The sequence below is a fragment of the Vanacampus margaritifer genome, chromosome 5 (assembly GCF_051991255.1).
Source record: "Vanacampus margaritifer isolate UIUO_Vmar chromosome 5, RoL_Vmar_1.0, whole genome shotgun sequence".
Lineage (NCBI taxonomy): Eukaryota > Metazoa > Chordata > Actinopteri > Syngnathiformes > Syngnathidae > Vanacampus > Vanacampus margaritifer.
The window spans coordinates 18,165,293-18,183,970 of NC_135436.1; the positions used below are offsets into that span (position 1 = coordinate 18,165,293).

The following is an 18,678-nucleotide window of genomic DNA, read 5'->3' on the forward strand; positions in this document are numbered from 1 at the left end:
TGAATTTAATCCAAATATGCCTCATAAATTCTGTCATGTATGACATCACTTTGCTTCAGCCTACTGCTAAGACCTCAGACTATTATTTCAGTTGACGTCTGTGCTACGATGCTGGAACACATGATTTTTATTCTTCATTATTTGCAATTGGATAAACTGTTTCAGAATCTGAGTCCCAGTTTCCCAGAATTGAACGTGTTCAAGCTTTGAATTTCATCTGATTGGCGCTCAATGGCAATGTCTTGGCATGATTAAAATACATAATTAAATAAATATTGCTTTTGCATGCAAACATTGACAAAAGCGATAACATAAGATGCATGATAGTTGGGTCTACAATAAGTTCTGATGTCAGTTAAATTGGATTTGAAGCACAATGCTATAAAATGCTGCAGAGAACCAACATTGTGAAAACGCGCTGAAAAGAGTACAAAAAACAAAAACAATTATTTGGTTCGAAAAGGGACCGACCTGCCACTTAGGTCAACAACCCAATCCATCTCACTCAACTTTTTGCATTAAATGAATAACCCAGAGAGTTGGGTCAAATTGATCCAATTAGCATATGGATCCCTTTTTGACCCAAATTGTTGTTGTTGTTTTTGCCCAACTGTTATTCATTAAATGAAAAAGCTGTGTCAAATGGACTGGGTTGTTTTGACCCAACTTTTGGGGTTAAATAAATAACCATTCATGTGTGAGTTATTCATTTAATACAAAAAGTTGTGTCACAACGACTCAATCCAATTGACATGTTTTGCATTAAATGAATAACCCACACATCAATTACTAAATTTTTTTGGGCTTGTTTTTTTTCAGAAGGACAATTTTTGTTTTGCGCAAAACAAACCAGAAAGTTGGGTCAGAATGACCCAAGTAGCAGGTCCGCCAATTTTTGACCGAATTTGGGTAATTACATTTTGTTTTTAGAGTCTGTGTTTAGAGTCTGTGTGTTTTGTGGGTTATTCATTTAACCCAAAAAGTTGGGTATAATGAATAACCCATAACATTTTTTTTTGGGGGGGATTATTTTATAGAAAATAACAAATTATTATTTTTAGGTAGTTAGATATGTTTTGGCTGTTTTGTGAGTTACTTAGTTATTTGACCCACTTTTTTTTGGAAGGGTTGAATGAAAACCCCAAAAAGTGGGTCAAATTGTGGCTGAAATTTTAGTTTTGAGGCCACCCATGTATCCACGACACATGATCCCCTTACTGTATGTTAACCTTCAGCGGGCCAGAAAGATGCAACATTTGCGGTTTCTATTTTGATGGCAACGCACATACAATCGTCATGCATAACTTGCTGCAACGACTTGACTAAAAATATTGACAAGAATCCAGAGGCAAGCATGCTGATGGAGGCCACGGCATGACTGCAACTGTGACTTCCTGCTGTCGTCAATATGTCTTTTAACCACTCTCTGCGGACTGAAATTGTAGTAGCAGGAACTGATGGAAAAGTGTTACTTGTTCACATAAAACATGTCTCTCAAGTCGAATGCCTTTCTGGCATGTGGTTAAAAATTTTCAGCTGAACTCAGACTGACAGAATAAGTTTTCCTTGGAGATGACTTGCGGCGCCGCAGCTCTGAGTGGGCCTTTACTTAAAGCTCATTCAACTCATTGTCCTCCAATAAATCAAATGAAGAACGAGGTCATTGTTTCACCAATGCCGTGTTTAGGTAGTTAGTGAGAGCCGGTATTTATAGATCTGGTTAACCATTAACGCCCTGCACAAACAGACAGGGATGGAAGAGGCTGGTACGGTAAACCAGGGTGGGGTTTGAGTCATTTTAAGGGTGGAGGGGACTGATAAGCTCATCCTTTTTACACAGCGGCTTTTCATTAATATTTGACATAAATCCATTTTATGATTACGTAACGCCAGCAATGTGGGTGGGTGTCAGTGTGGCTACTGATGAAGAACGAGGAAAACCGCTCGCACACTCCATCTTTTTTTGGCAGCCTCAACGGCTCTTCTGCTGTTTTGAGTAACAACCACATGCACTCCCCACCCTTTTTTCTCTCAATGTATTCTCTCTTGTTTGTGCAGCCTGAGAGGAGAGCTGTACAGGAAGGATTCATATAAAGCTTGTGCAGATGAATCCAGCCTTTTAGATTCTCGCAACTCTCTCAAGGACAATTTGAAATATAAATAAATGTGCTCTTAGTGTTAGTTAGTCACTATTGATATGAGGTGGATGCAAATACACGGATCACAACACTGAAAGCCTTGTTGTATTCATTGAATCGTGGTGTTCTGATAACATCCCACATGACAAATCTAAAAACAGATTAATCCATCTCTTTCCACTTGCGTGCAGTTCCAAACCCAGTTCGTAGGCTTTTAAAACACACTAAAATTGAGGCCTGGCAAGAAGTTGAGTTTTTGCGTCAGGCTATTATTTTTTTCCCCATTGTAATTAATCACGACTTCAATAATTAACTCACGATTTATTGCAAATTTTATATCTGTTCTAAATGTACAATACAATACAATACAATATATATATTTTTTTTAGGTTTTCATACTCTTATTAACAAAAGTGGAAAAAGTGGAAAACTAATAGAAATAGTTCAAATTAATTTTTGACGTCTATAGCCGTCAATGGCAATGAATGAGTTAACAACCTTGAAGTCGATACAGGTAAAGCTTTATCAGCAGAATCATACTTTTGTTGATGTTGCATTTCAGTAGGTAATACGTAATTAATTATTTCTTGGCTTGGGCAAATGCCTGCTCTAGGAGTTTGGTGTTTTCATCTTGGTTGAAGTAGCAGGCCTTGTTGCGTGGTCAGTCAAGAACAGACGTTGTTCCCACACACTTGCCATGGATAAAAAAATAAATAAATCCTTTTCAGTCTATAATCCATTGAATACACTATCAAGACAAGATATTTATTTTCAAACTGAAACTTATTTTGAATTCAAACACATTCCAAAAAAGCTGAGACGGGGCCACCTTTTTTTTTTTTTAACAACACTCAATAATTTGGGAACAGAGGACACTAATTGCTGAGGTTTTGTAGGCGGAGTTCTTTCCCATTCTTGCTTGATGTACAACTTGAGTTGCTCAGCAGTCCCGGGTCTCCTTGGTAGTATTTTGCGCATCATAATATGGCAAACATTTTCAATGGGAAACAGGTCTGGACTGCTGGCAGGCTATTCTAGTACTCACACTCTTACTATGAAGCCACACTGTTGTAATTGTCTTGCTGAAATAAACACGGATATCCTTGAAAAAAGATTTTGCTTGAATGGCAGCATATGTTCTGCCCCAAAACCGATATTCAGCATTATTATGGTGCCTTCAGAGATGTGCAAGTTATCTATTCAGTGGGCACTAACACCCCCCCAAAGCATCACAGATGCTGGCTTTTAAGCTTTGTACTGATAAGAATCCCGTGTTTTGTTTGGATTTCCAAAAACAATTTGAAAAGGAGACTCGTCAGACCACAGCCCCTATTTCCACATTGTGTCAGTCACTAGAATGAGCTCTTACTTTCGCAACATCGCATTATAGTCCCATTCATCTTCACATGATATTTCACAAGGTTTTGTGGGAACTTAAAAATTGTGATTATTAATAAACGAAACAACCAACGCATATCAAAACAATCCTTCTCGACTTCACTCATTTGCTCTTGGCAGAGGGAGTTTATTCTCGGAGGCTCAACTATCATGAGAATAGAGGCATGCAAATAGATCCGTCCATCCATCCATCTGCTTATCCTCACTCGGGTTGCGGCCATGCTGGAACCTATCCCACCTGTCTGGGTGAGAGTGACACCCTAACTGCTCGCCAGCCAATCGCAGGGCACAAATTGGCATACAAGCATTCGCACTCACATTCACACCTATGCACAATTTACAGTGCTCAATCAACCTGCTATGCATGTTTTTAGAATGTGGGAAGAAACCGGAGTACTCAGAAAGAAAAGCTCCACAGGCACGGGGAGAAAACGCAAACACCGCACAAGGGCCGGCCGGCCGGAAGCTGGATTCGAACTCACAACCACTGCACTGTGAGGTGAATGTACTAACCACTGTCTCCACTGTGTCACCCATACATGAGTATAAATAGATTTTTTTGTTTTGAATTTAGCGACTTATAGTAACTAGAACTAATGTGATTTTTTTTAATGTTAGCAACTAATTAATTATACACAAAGACAATGCGCATCATCATTTATTTGCCCTGCAAAGGTTAGTTGTCAGTGTACTGTTAATAGTGTCATCTGCGACTATACGTCAACTCTAAACCACTACTTTTTATGCTGATATTAGTAGAAGACATGTGAGTAGCATGCTTACAATCCAGTGCACTGGTGAGGTATTAAAGAATCTGTTAGGGCTTTTTGGACAAAGCTTTGTTTACGTTATCCCTTTTCAGAGTCCACTGCTGTGCCAAATAGCATCCCAGACAGACTCTATTTTTATATGGACACTTTAAGTCTCATGCTCCATTGCCATGTAATGTAAAGGCATTCAAATCTTGCCCGTAGCCCCCTATTGTTGGATTTGTTTAGTACAGTGAGAACCTCCATGCGTCTGTTGCCACCTGTTGCATACCAGAATTAGAAGTCAGAACAGAAATTCACACTTCTGCAGAATTTAACGCCAACCGGAAATAGGTTTGGACATAACCCATTAAGCAATAATTCTCATGTATTTGAAGCTTTCTAAATGAATATACATCCAAACGTGTAATTTGGCATTGCAGCGAGGTGGCAACAGCACTCGGTAAATGAAATGACAAACAGACTGAATAGATTGTTATCATGCTGCCAGCTTGACAGGCCAGAGTGAGCAAAAAAATGCAAGTCATGCTTACTCTCATGATGTGTTGTCTTTCATGCTGGGGAGAGATTGTAAACACATAGGGAATAATAATAATAATAATAATAATAATAATAATAATAATAATAATAATATCATCATCATTTAAAAGGAATTTGGTACAAATATAACAAAACACGTTTTTGGGCCGGGAAGGTTCAAGGCTGAGGAATCAAGTCCAACATTCCTATTCTTGTGCACTGTGTGGGCTTAACCAAAATAACAGGCAGTCAAAAAGTGTGTCAATGGAAGATTTGGCATGAAGCCCATCGGCGCTGTCGCTGTTTTACAGAGTTAGCACACCACCTAGTGGTATGATGGAAAAACTGCAAGATTCTATTCGCCTGTTGAAGTGACAGTTTCCATTTTTTTCCACATTGCAGTCGACAATTTCTGAGTAAGAGTCAGAAATATCTAAGATTTATGGAGAACTTGGCAATTCCTGAATGATTCTGTTCTTGATTAAACCCACTGTGACACACTTTGGTTTCATGGCAATTTGCGAAAACTCTGAATTGGCAAAGTGGAACGTCACATACGTCACATACTCTCACAGTCTCACCATTGCTTCTATGATGATAGAGGAGAGATATGTGTCCACGAAAACAAAAAAGTTAACTGAAGCACGACTGCGCTTATAAACTCCTTTTTGGCATGACATGTATATGTGAATATTTATTTGTCAAATTCTGCTATACAGTTGTCAGGTTGTCTCAACATGACAAATGGTGTATTTGCTGGCATGGTACACACTGTACATAAACAGGCCTGGTGTATTTCCAGCAAAAAAAAAGGGGCATTCCCTACTAAAATACTACTCTTGTTGCTCCTCTTGAAAGTTTTTTTTTAATGGGATACTTGACTCATTGAGCCATTTTCAGCAGTAAAAAGTTAGGATTTTGTCCAGAATGAATTTGATAACGTCATTATTTTTTTGTATAAAATGAATACCTTTAAAAACAAAATTTTCCACTTGCTGTTGACTGAAGATGACATCACCTTTGCTGAGGAAGTAGGTAACGAGTTACGACCAATCATGGCTCAGTTTGCTGACCAAACCCAGGAAACAGGTGAGCCATGATTGGTCGTTACCTACTTCCTCAGCACAGGTGATGTCAATTTCCAACAGAAAGTGGATTTTTTTTTTTTTAAAGGTATTAATTCTACATGAAAAATAATGAAGTTATCAAATTCATTCTGGACAAAATATTAACTTTTTATGGCTAAAACTGTCTCAACGAGTTAAGTACCTTTAATTTTAATCAGATGAATAAATACAATAGTAGAATCAAGCACAACACGCGTTGCCAGTATAAACATAGATCAAAAGCACCTGTTGTTCTTTGTTTCGAAACTGACATGTCAGCAATACACACACATTCGTAAACAACACACAAAAGCACGTCAATGACATATACAGGAAGAAAAGGAGCACTTACGTTATACCAGCTTTGGCTCTTCTGCAGAGGCAAAGAGATAAAAAAAAAGAGAGAGAAAGGAGATTTTGATTATTTAAATTGCGACTTACTCTGCCAGGGATGTGAAAAATGACCAGCCCGTGTGAAAGTCAAAGTGTAGCTAGAATACTTGCCCATTCTAAATAAATCCAATGAAAAAAGTGTATTTAAAGCTGAAGTCAACGCCAATTTTTTTTCTACAATAATATGATCTATGCCACCCTACTAGTCTAAATATGATAATCTTTTTCATAATACATAAATAAATAAACAAATAAGTAAATAAATAAATATGGTATTCTGGTTAATATTGTGTTAGTGGAATATGAGTTAAGCAGCAAAATCCAGCCGTTTTTATCCATCTCAGGGGGCGGCCATATTGCCACTTGCTGTCGACTGAAAATGACATCAATGCTGCTCAGGGCTCAGGCAACGACCAATCACAGCTCACCTGTTTTCTGAAGCTGAGTTCTGATTGGTTGTTACCTGAGAAAAATGTAATATTAATCAGAATGTCATGTTTAGACTAGTGTGGCCACATATAACATATTATTGTCAAAACATGTTTAAGATTGACTTCCACTTTAAAATATGTTTAGGATAATAATGCTCAGTTTTGATTAACTCTGTCAGAGATGAATACAATTAACAATATGCTTATAATTATGGTTGTAGTTATCAGGTATAATAACTTGATCAAGTTTAATCAAGATGGAACTTTAAAAAAAAAAAAGGAACAGGCTTTGTGATCTTGAGTGTATATACAGTACAAGAAATATTAGCATTCATTTATTTTTCAAAATCCCTTTTAAAAGAAAACTGTGCCACCACTGCACCAAAACACTCTGGGCCATATGCCATAAAAATAAAACATCACCTTTGCTTTGCATTCTACAAAATCAATGACTCAACCATGTCAAAAATATTACACCAGCATCATCTAATGGGTTCCAATAAAATAAGTGTGTCAGAAATTCTATCATTGAAATGATGAAGCTAATAATGTTCAGTGCCTTCTGCAAACTACAACCATAATATTGGAAAAAAAAATCATAATAACTCTCTGACAATGTTAATCAAAGCTGAGTATAAATTTATTCACATATTTAATGAGCTCATCCGTTAAACTGTGTAGCTTCAGAACAGCAGAGGGCAGCAGAATGTCTCAACTTAAATCATCTCAATGACACCATTATTTCCAGCCTTATAAAAGTGACGTTTCAATAGGAATCATGCAGGAAATCATTCAGGGGAGCTACATGGAAGAGATATGGGTAAAAGATGGAGATCCTGTGCATTATTACTTAAACATACAACAACATGTAAACAGGAAATCACTCGAAAAATGATCTTTAGAAAGAAAGAAACATAAGTAACAAAGAAAAATAAATAAATAAAAAGAAACAAACCTTCCAAAGCAAAAAAAAAAAAAAAAGAGTTTTTACAGCAGCTTTGGTTTTATTAGGTTTTTGCAGACAGGATGATGAGCAGGTCCTTTTGATCTTTTAAACAAAACATGTTACATAATGTGCTAACGTGCTAACTGCTTTGAAGGACACTGTTGCATTTCAGAATTTGACAAGCAGTCATTTACAGCCATGTCATTTGCCGTAACACTACACTGCTCACTGCTCGCCGAGGCCTGGCTGTGACAATCGCTGGGCTAATGTGGACTAATCTGATTTGAAGGTGACAGAGGCACAAGAGAGGAATTACTTTGAGGGTGCCGGCTGGATAAAGTGCATGTGTGAGTGCGTGCGTGCGACATGTTTGATGTGGCGAGCGCATGCGACGTTTGACAGCATTGAGACAGTTGGATAGCAAGTAATATGGTGTAGAAAGCAAATGAGACTGCTATGAGATGGTGGTTTCCATTTCGTGTAAGGAAAAATGTGGAGAGGAATTTCCCTGCCTGCACAGCATTAACTCATTCACTGCCATTGACGGCTATAAACGTCAAAAATTAATTTGAACTATTTCTATTAGTTTAACATTTTTTTCCACTTTGGTTAACAAGAGTATGAAAACCTAGAATTTTTTATTGTACATTTAGAACAGATATGACATTTGTGATTAATCGCGAGTTAACTAGTGAAGTCATGCGATTAATTACGATTAAAAACTTTAATCGCCTGACACCCAAATCTTTTATCTTTTTTTTTTATTCATCCACTGCCATGACGTCAAACATTTTGTTCGCACTTTTGTTAACAAGAGTATGAAAATCTAGAATTTTTTATTGTACATTTAGAAACGATATAAAATTTGTGATTAATTGTGAGTTAACTAGTGAAGTCATGCAATTAATTGCAATTAAAAAATGTAATTGCCTCTTGCCCCAAATTTTTAATAATCTTTTTTAAAAATTGATTTATGGCAGTGAATAAGATAAACATATTTTTACATAACATATACATAATCATATTTTTATATTTACTAAACACTATTATGTCAAATTTATTTAATTTACTAAAAAATATAAATAGACTGTATTTATGTAGCAAATGCTTTAGGAAGCCTCACAAATCACAGACACATTCATACACCAATGAGAGGCTGCTGCCAGATCCATTGGGAGCAAATTAGGGTTCAGTGTCTTGCTCAAGGACACTTTGACATCAACACAAGAATTGAGGATCAAACCCACAACCTTTGCCTAGGGAAACAACCACTCTAACACTGAAAATATCCTGGAAATAGCCTGGATAATTTGAAAAATAGCTATATTTGTAAAAAGGAAAAAAAAAAGTGCTTTTTGTGTTTTGTCTGAATCTTTGTCTATCTGCGGCAAATGGCCATATGTAAATTCAACGAAAAATCTCCAGAGCGCTTTTTCCCTCTTGCCAACTTACTGCGCAGTGTGCATACATCAGGTGGACGAAAAAGGCATTGGCACAAACTTAATTTTAAAAGTGCTTTGTGCCATTTAAAAAGGTAATATTAAAGCTTTTTCTACATCATGTATGCTCCATCAATGCCCAGATGAGTACGAAGAGCCCTGACTGTTTTACTCTGACTGCATTTATCAGTTTTTATCCTCCCTTTTTAGTAGACCCACAGTTTCTTTGGGGAGGGGAGAGGCGGAGTCTTTCTTACCTCATTTGAAGTCATGACTTTGTTTGTCAGCTGTGGCTGTCGCTTTAAGATCGTGCACGTACTCGCACGCGCACCATGAGCGAGCCTGACACAGATGCTGCAGTTATGCTTTGGGCCAGAGGTGGCAGTCGCGAGTAAAAAAGTGACAAACTGTACAAAGTTCCTTTAAATGGATGTGTCGACTAAATTCCACTAAACAATATTTCATATTCCCATAATATTAATTCATTCACTGCCATTGATGGCTATAGACGTCAAAAATTAATTCGAACTATTTCTATTAGTTTAACTTTTTTTTTCCACTTTTGCTAGCAAGAGTATGAAAACCGAGGCAAATTTTTTTTGTAAATTTAGAACAGATTAATCATTAGTTAACTAGTGAAGTCATGTGATTAATTACAATAAAAAAAAAAAGTAATCGCCTAACGGGCCTAATTAAAAAAAATAAAAATAAATATGGGTAATTTAATCGTAATTAATCGCATGCTAATTTTATATCTGTTATAAATGTACAATAAGAAAAGTTTTCATAAAAAATTAAATCTATAGTCGTCAATGGCAGTGAATGAGTTAATATATTTTGATGTAATGAAACACTCGTTTTTTTTCCTTACTAAAATTGAATGTATTTACTATTTTAAGCATAAATACATTACACAAGAAATACTACATCAATTTTCCATTTCCTTGAGTGCAGCATCGTTAACGGTCATTAGCGTTCCAGTAGAATCTGATATGACTCGTCCACATTGTTTAGCTTCCAGGACAATACTGTACAGGCCAAAAGTTTGGACACAAGATTAAGATTTAAGATTTTAGTTGTTGTGGCCTCTTACTAGCCGAGGATGGCCGTGGCCTCTGTGTTGGTGGGAAAAAACCCCCGGGTGGAACCAGGCTAGCAAGCTCTTGTTTTTTTTCCTTTTTTTTTTTTCTTTAATCACCATACACCATTGTCAGCAGTGAATCCCCTCCACATACATCAGCCCCCCCAAACAGATTACTGAAACCCTCTTACAAAGTGGTGGCCTCAACCACCAACCTTAAATGAAGGGTGACCCCGCCCATATACAAAACACTTCAACACGTCTACATAACTGGAAAAAATATATTCAGATACATACATCATTGAATGCAGTCAACGTTGTGTTCCTACAAATCATGTTACCAATTCTCAAATAAACATTGCTTCACAAAGGAAAGAAGAGTATCCCATTTCCCCTCCCCTGGCTGCCACTTGAGACAGTCCAGTGAGTCCAATCAATGGGAATGAGGTTCACCTGGCCTGCACTCACATGGCCGCGCCTCCATGCAAAGTGCTCCCAGCACACCTTTTCAGTGAGGGAGGATGGATCGCTCCCTCACATCATACAATGCATTTTCTTTATATTTACATTGCAGATTCTCACTGAAGGCTTCAAAACTATGAATGAACACATGTGGAGTTATGTACTTAAAAAAAGTGAAATCATTGAAAACATGTTTTATATTCTAGTTTCTTCAAAACAGACACTCTTTGCTCTGATGATTTTTTTTTGTACACTCTTGGCATTCCCTCGATAAGCTTTAGTAGTCACCTGAAATGGTTTTCCAACAGCATGGACTCGACTACTTCCTGCATTTAACACCACTCCTTTGTTTCCTGTCTTTTATGATTGGACACATTTATTAATCCAGGTGTGTTTGGCCATTGTGGTGGTAGTTACTGATGTCAGGCACACCTGGATTAATCAGCTTGTCCACTCATGAAAGACAGGAAATGAAGGAGTGGTATTCTTTATTGCACTCACTCACACAAACATGGTCTCCCAGGAGGGGAACCGAACCCAAACCAACCTGCATCGTAGGTAAGTGACGGCACCACTCTGCCACCTGGAGCCCAAGGAGGGTATTGAGTTAAGGAAGTGGATGTGTGCAAAGATTCCATAGAAAGAGTTCTCAGAGGTGAGAATGCCAAGAGTGGCTATTTTGAAGAAACTAGAATCTATATTATATAAATTATAATATATAAATATTTTAAATTATTTCAGTTTTTTTTTTAGGGGATACTTGACTCGCCATTTTCAGCAGTAAAAAGTTGATATTTTGTCCAGGATGAATTTGATAACGTCAACAATGGTGGATAGCCGTGTCGTAGTCGTTTTGCGCAGCCTCCTTAGCTTGCTTATGCTTTTGCATCAAAATATTTTTTGCTTCTTTATTCCCACGTTCAACAAGCGGCGTTGTACTTGAATCACCCGCCATTGTCACTTCTCCTGTGTTCATCTTTTTCATGTTGTTGTGATACATGCAAAGCCATGTTTGTTCTGTAGAATGCAATTAAGTTAGAAAAAAAAAAAGTACGTCTTCTTTGCTGATTTTTTTTCTACGCTTTCCGTTAACTCCCTGTGGCTGCGCTACAGCGCCACTCCAGACTTGGCATATAAATTACAGCCGTTAAACGTCCTCAGTGTCTTCTAGTGGACACACGCAAGTCTTGAAATGCTTCTGTGTGTACGAGATTTGTTTGAGGAACAAAGCCGGCTTGAGTTTGCTGACCAAACCTGGAAAACAGGTGAGCTATGATTGGTCGTTACCTACTTCCTCAGCACAGGTGATGTCATCTTCAGTGAAGGTATTAATTGTACAAGAAGTTATCAAATTCATTCTGGACCAAATATTAAGTTTTTACTGCTGAAAATGGGTCTTCAGTGAGAATCTACAATGAAAATAGTCATGAAAATAAAGAAAATGCATCGCATGAGAAGGTGTATCCAAACTTTTGGCCTTTACTGTAAATGACCAAAGTGACACAAAAGCTTGACTTTGGAATTTTTACTGTTTGTTGTTGACATTTATCTGATACACAATAACAAAATAAAAACGCACGTCTCTGAGCATTCCTCCAAAGCTGGCAAGAATTACACGTCTTTTCACAGGGAGGAAGAACACTGAGATGACTACAGCTATCGCTGAGGATCCTACATTGGCACGTGTACTGAAGAAGAGGGGAGACTAGGGTTCGAGTGGAGAGGAAGGCCAAAAGGTCAGAGGACAACAAGAAGAATGCTTACTTTAATCAGGTTTAGTCTGTCATACTGGAAGAAAATTCAAGAGAAAACATCCAGTGAGTCAAATGAGCACAGACCAGACAAGTGTTGAAAGAAAACCAAGGGTCTAATGCGGTCGTGACGCAGGCCTGAAGTCGATGATGTCACCGCTGGGACCTGCTTGCATGTGACAGACAGGCGGACGTGATTGTTGGTGTTTGCGCTGGGAGGCAGGGTGCCCCCGTTTGCTGAACACGCTCTTTTATTTGGATTGCATTAGGGTTAGGGTGATCAAGCTCACGTTGCCGGGACGACCTCACGCCATGGCTGGGGTCATGTGACCATTGCTGACTGGCTTACACGAGTGGGGGATTGCGGTCGGGCGGAGGGGGGTAGTTGTTGTGGACGGCTTAGTTTGAGGCACAGAAGTGAGGAGTGATGTAATCATTTGGCATGTGCTTTGTGTTGTGTGTGCGCGTTACAGTGTGTGTGGAGCAGATTGTGCATTGCAGCAAATAGAGCATCACGAGGCAGCCTTAAAACAACCCTCTTGTTTATGTTTTCAGTGCTGTTGACTGTCTTGATCATTGCATGTGACTTTACAGGGAACATTTTAAACTCTGAGTTTGCCAAGCAACAAGTTGCATTAATGAGGAAAATCATAGGATTTCACATACTTTGTAAATCACATTAGAGAGAAAGTTCATATTTAATCTTGGAATTTTGTAAGGAAATAAATTCCAGTGTCAAACTTTTAATGTATATCACACATTCCCTGGAGGGAGCTCATTGGGAACCCCCCGTCGTATAGTATAGGGTGGGTTTGTGAGGATAAGAGTACGCATGTTTGATTTGATTTTTGCACCAGTACTACAAACATTTGGAACATCTGCACAAGAGCTGTATTACAAATGATTCCATTATCTAGATAATAATGCTCAGTTTTGTTTAACCCCAAGGCTCGTGTTTTATTTGGGAAGCAATTTGAGAAGCGACTTTCAAACTTTGTGGATCTTTTTTTTCCTGCAGGTTAATACCTGGGACTGAAGCAAGGGGTTTAATATCAATAACAATCTTCAAAATGACAATATAATGAAAAATTGGTTTACTTTTTATTTTTTAATAGGGTCAACAGTTTAAAAATGTTCTATTCAAATTGTGTATAGCCGCAAACTTTCTATTCTTGTCTAGAAGCAAAGCAAAAAAATGTTTTGTTTTAAAAACAAAAGACATGCTGAAATGTCATTTCATAAAATAAAATGTATTAAAAAATATTTGTTTATTTCCTCTATGTAGAGCTACAATAAAATCCCAATTTTAAATGAAAGATAAAAAAGCTCTGCTGAAATGTAATTTTATGAAAAAAATGTATTTAAAATTATTTGTTTATTTGCTCTATTTAGAGCTAAAAAAAACAACTATTTTTTAAATTAAAGCTTTTAACTTTTTTCTCCTAAACTAATTTTAAATGAAACAACACTGAATCCAAAACACAACAAAATATAAATTAAAATACAAAAACAAACAAACAAACAAACAAACAACAACAATGAAACATTTTCCAGATAACTTTTGCTAACTACAACATTGCGCAGTCTCTTTCCAGCATCAAGCAGCAAGAGCGGAATTGGCAGCGATGGAAAGTAATGAAGTACAACTACTTTGTTACTTTACTTGAGTATTTTTTTTCAGTAATTTGTACTTTATTTTTCGAACTACTTTTTACTTTTATCAGTTCCATTTTAACATGAGTATCTGTACTTTTTTACATTTTCAAAACAAGGTCATTACTTTTTGTTTTTAAAAGCATGAAAACGATTAAAATACTTGACCTGGAAGAAAAAGCAGCGTCAATGTATCCTGGCTCCGCCAATAATATGAAGCGTTTCACACGGTCCCGTACATCCCGGCTTGTGATCGGCTCTACGACATGACGTGCAATTGGCTAGATTAGAACAACCCGCAAATATAAGAGCAATGCGCGCCACCACAACAGAGGATAATCAGAACTTGATGTCTGAACTTGAAGTCACAGAATCAATTGTCCGATGTAAACCTATTTTTGCTCCATTAGTTAATATCTTTCAAATTGATGTAGGAGGAAACATCCGGTAAAAATACTTTTGACTTCTACTCGTCAAGTACATTTCAGCGCCTGTACTGTTTTACTTTTACTTGAGTAATTATTTGAGTGGATACTTTTACCAAAGTTGTTTTTACACAAATAATTGTACTTTTACTCAAGTACTTTTCCCATCTCTGGGAATTAGACTTACTGGCATCTTCATTAACATCATAGAATAAGTATTCCATGCAGACTTTACATTCTTGCATTGTATTGTCAATACATTTTTAAACATGTTCGGATAGGCTACCTCCTATTTCTCACCAGCGTGTTCATGTTGTCTCTCTTTGCTCTCTCCGTTCCCTCTCCCTCATCTGCCGCCACTTTGACTCCGTGCATGTGCAGCCAGAGACTAATTGACAATCACGTGCGAGCTCTTTGACGCTAACAACGAGAATGGCTCCCAATGTAGCCTGCTAGCGTCATTTCATTCGTGACGCGACAGACACGTTACCGCTTTGACCGGTTGATTCTAAGTGTGCTACACCACCGCAAACTACAACCACAATAATACTACATATTGTATAACTCCTGGAAAGTATTCATTCTTATTTCTCTGATCTCATTATATGGTACGGTACACTCGCTTTGGTTATCTTTAGTTGGTGCAGAATAGATGTACATAATGCTGAGGCCAGTGAGTGTAAAAGCATCATCATCAATCAATTAACAAGCGCTACATTGCAAATCACTGCAGAGGAAACACGAGGGAAGGTAGAGGAGGTGAGCGAGGTGTTCATGTTTACATGATGGAGAAGCAGGCTGGGGCGAGGGTGAGATGTTTTCCACAGAGGCGGCTCACAAGACATGAGGAGGGACGCAAAGGGGAGGGGGGGGGCAGAGGAGCAGGAGGAGGAGCACAGAAACATTTGAAGAACAGAAAGAGTAATGCTTACTTTGGAAAGTCGCTTGTGAGACTAGCATGCAAACAGGAGAAGAAAGAAAGAAAAAACAAAATCAGATAAAAAAGATGAACACAAAGAAATTAACACCAAGAAAAAAAAAACAGCTGAAGATAACAGAACTGTCGTCATCAGATGGCACAGGTTATCATGTGACATGTAAGTGGCCGGTAACGCGGAGGGAGGGAGTGCACACTGTGAGTGGATGAGTGAACAAAGAGGATGGGAAAATGACAGTAAAGAGTAGACAGACAATGAGCACATGAAAGTGACATGGCTTCGTTAGTGTGCATTTCAAACAAACTAGAACATTCATTTCCCTGTTGATACTGCTAAATAGCGCATTATGAGAAATCGCTACAATTGTCTTTCTAATGATTGTTTTATTGTCAATAAGTATGTTTACAAGCAGGCAATAACCCTTTTAAAATCCGAATATTGGCAATATTTCAGGTTTTGAAAGGCCATGAAAACTTGCGCAAAAACCCAAATATGCTCTTATTCTGTGTTTTTAAAACCTGAATAAGACCAATGGGTTACCCCTTTCGGAAATTGAATTTTTGTACATATAAACGTATTTGGAATGCTTCTGGTGAACAACCAACAGAATCAGTGTAAAAGCTGCACAATTAAACTTAAGTGTAAAAGCTCAGTCAATACAGGGAAGACGATTCACCAAAACCTCAATAGAAATAGTTTTGGAGAACCAACCAACAATTATTATAGAGTACATTATAATCATGTGTACTCTGGCAGAGTTCCACAATGCTTCTGTTGAGTTGGACTTTTCTGAACGACGACCAGACAACCATTGATCTTGGTTTGTTACGCACATGCTAAATAGAAATGAGGCTAAATAGGTCAAACTTAGCTTCCTCAGACAAAATAATTTTGTTTTTCATAGTCTTCAAGTATTTTAGGTGTTTCTTTTTTCCTATCGCGGCAATTTGTGAAACCCAGATCAGTAGACCAGCAGTTATGGTTATTCTTCGAGAATAATTTCCTATTTTCGTATAGGGTCTCTAAAAATCTACCCATACTGACCATCGGGTCTCTCACAAAGACTTTGAATTCTCTATTGCTAACGTCGGCCAGATGGGCATTTCATGTCAAAGTCTTTGATATTCAAAATCTTGACATTTAATTATTTGTAATTTCACTGTGTTATCGGCTGCATTTAATGCAGCTTTTAGATTTTTTCCCCTTAAATTAACAGGTTAACACAATGTTTTAGGAATTATAAGGCAAATTTATTACACATTTTTTAAATTCAAGATTTCGGACTCTTTAATGTACCGGTAGGCACCTAAAAAAACAGTATACTGTAGTTTCAAATGAGCATATATTTTTGTAAGCAGTTGTTTTGTTGACTTTTAATCCGAATCTGAATTTATATGGTTTGTATACATTTACAGTGTACGACAGATTGCACGAAATGTCCCTTGAACTGTCAAAACAGCAACTGTAGGGCGCTAAAATTTGTTCTGTTTCGGAAACAGTTTTTGCGTCTAGGGTTGGACAAGCAAACGGCATCACTCACTTTTGAGTTCTTTCCCCCGCTGCGTGCCGACTGCAGTGAGTAGGTCCTCTGGACAACCTGCTCGGGCGTGGAGGGGGACTTGTCCGAGGAATGGTCCGAGCCCTTCTCCACCATGTTGTCACCTTCCTGGCTCTGTGGTGTGGGCGAGCGCGAGCGTTTGCGCAGGACTGGCGAGCAAGCAGGAGTGCTCTTGTTTGAGTTACTGGCAGTGCTGAAAAGACAAAAAGATGCCGAGGAATCAAAATGATGACATCAAAGAGGTAAAGTATGAAATCATCATACGTGTACATCAAGTTGAAAACAAAATAATCAAGGTTCAAATCTAACCCTGGAGAACCCACGGGGTCAAATTTGGCCCCCATAAATTCTGCTACTCAAATAACTTTTTTTTTTTTAATACAAATTTAACTTCAAAAATCCAGAGTGCCACTTCTGACCCCTGCATGGGGCCATCTAGTGGATGAATATTGCACTTACATGAGCCAGAGTGGCGGTGACAAAATGGCTAAAATGCAACAAATAAAACAAAAAAATGATATTGTTCAATGTAGCTGTGTATTTGATTGATTATTTTTCTTAAATTCTAAATAGTTTACTGACAGTTTTTGTTATTCAGATTTTTCGAAATGATACCCCTAAATCCCAAAGGGTCAAATTTCGCCCTAATCCTAAATTAGGGAATAAATTGAAAAAAAATTTGAAAAAAAAATTTGAAAAAAAATTTGAAAAATTTTTTGGTGTTCAGTGAATTTATAGCAGTCATTTAATGTATAATTCATAATTTTCCAAAGAAGAAAAGGGTTCTTGGGTTCTCCAGGGTTAATTTTTAATGAATATATTAGCAAAGATGTAATCACTTCATCTACATTGAAGACTGTAATCCAATTTTTGGTCAACTAGTGTTACAAACCCGTACAAAATCCGCATTATTCTGTACACCAAAACACCCCAAAATGTCGGCAACAGATGCGGTGGACAGACAATTACGCATCCATTGCATTCATCATCCTGGAGGGACAATTATTGAGTTGTCAACATCAGAGGGGTTTCCTTCCCTCGAAGAGCTCCGCTCACTTACATCACTCAAGGCTTAACAGGCTTGGAAGCACCACGTGCAACCTGGTTAATCAAGGCTAAGCTAATACTGGAAACTAGCACCACTAACGACGACAACAACACAGCAGGGAGCAAAACTGATTTAGTATACTATAACACGTTAGAGTTGAGGAGCATTCTTTGGTCCTTTCTCGGGTCTCTTGACGGCCTCACGACTCTGGCTGGAAGTGTTCGGTTTTGGTGAACGGTATGGGATTTTTTAATAGGTTTTAGGTGAACTAATGAATACACACACATTCACACACACGCACGCACGCACATACACATACTCACCCAAATACAAAAAAAATAAAAAAAAATAAAAAGAGAGCAATGATGTCAAATCTGTAAAATTACCGAATGAACAATACTGAGCTCTCCAGAAAAAAAAAAGAAAAAAGAGTTGAGGATCACTACTGCCACAAGGGGTTTAACAGAAAGTGCATCGAATCGAATCGTTGCTGAATTGTCATTTATTGGCAAAATATCTCTTTGAAGGAAATAACACGTTTACAGTACTTAAAAGTTAAATGACAACAAAAACTCATTGCATCATATCCTCTTTAATTGAGCTGGACCATATCAAATGGAAT

General features: G+C 37.7%; 1 protein-coding gene and 1 long non-coding RNA gene across 15 annotated transcripts in view; one reads left to right on the top strand and one right to left on the bottom strand.

Annotated features, from left to right (window-relative positions):
* The window catches only part of gramd1bb (GRAM domain containing 1Bb), a 108,252-nt gene that overhangs the window by 23,845 nt on the left and 65,729 nt on the right, over positions 1–18,678 (bottom strand). For 8 of the 14 annotated variants that reach the window (XM_077565648.1, XM_077565662.1, XM_077565655.1 and 5 more), the window contains 5 exons: positions 16,991–17,201; positions 15,445–15,465; positions 12,448–12,471; positions 6,284–6,304; positions 4,840–4,863 (listed from right to left, as the gene is read on the bottom strand). In XM_077565648.1, coding sequence (XP_077421774.1) covers positions 4,840–4,863; positions 6,284–6,304; positions 12,448–12,471; positions 15,445–15,465; positions 16,991–17,201 — 301 coding nt within the window. The remainder of the gene's footprint in view (positions 1–4,839; positions 4,864–6,283; positions 6,305–12,447; positions 12,472–15,444; positions 15,466–16,990; positions 17,202–18,678) is intronic. The other 6 variants (XM_077565650.1, XM_077565649.1, XM_077565651.1 and 3 more) reach the window with 6 other exon arrangements.
* LOC144051976 (uncharacterized) lies at positions 10,789–13,181 on the top strand. Its single transcript, XR_013294090.1, has 2 exons — positions 10,789–11,241; positions 12,313–13,181. It is a non-coding gene; the product is annotated as an uncharacterized LOC144051976 (long non-coding RNA).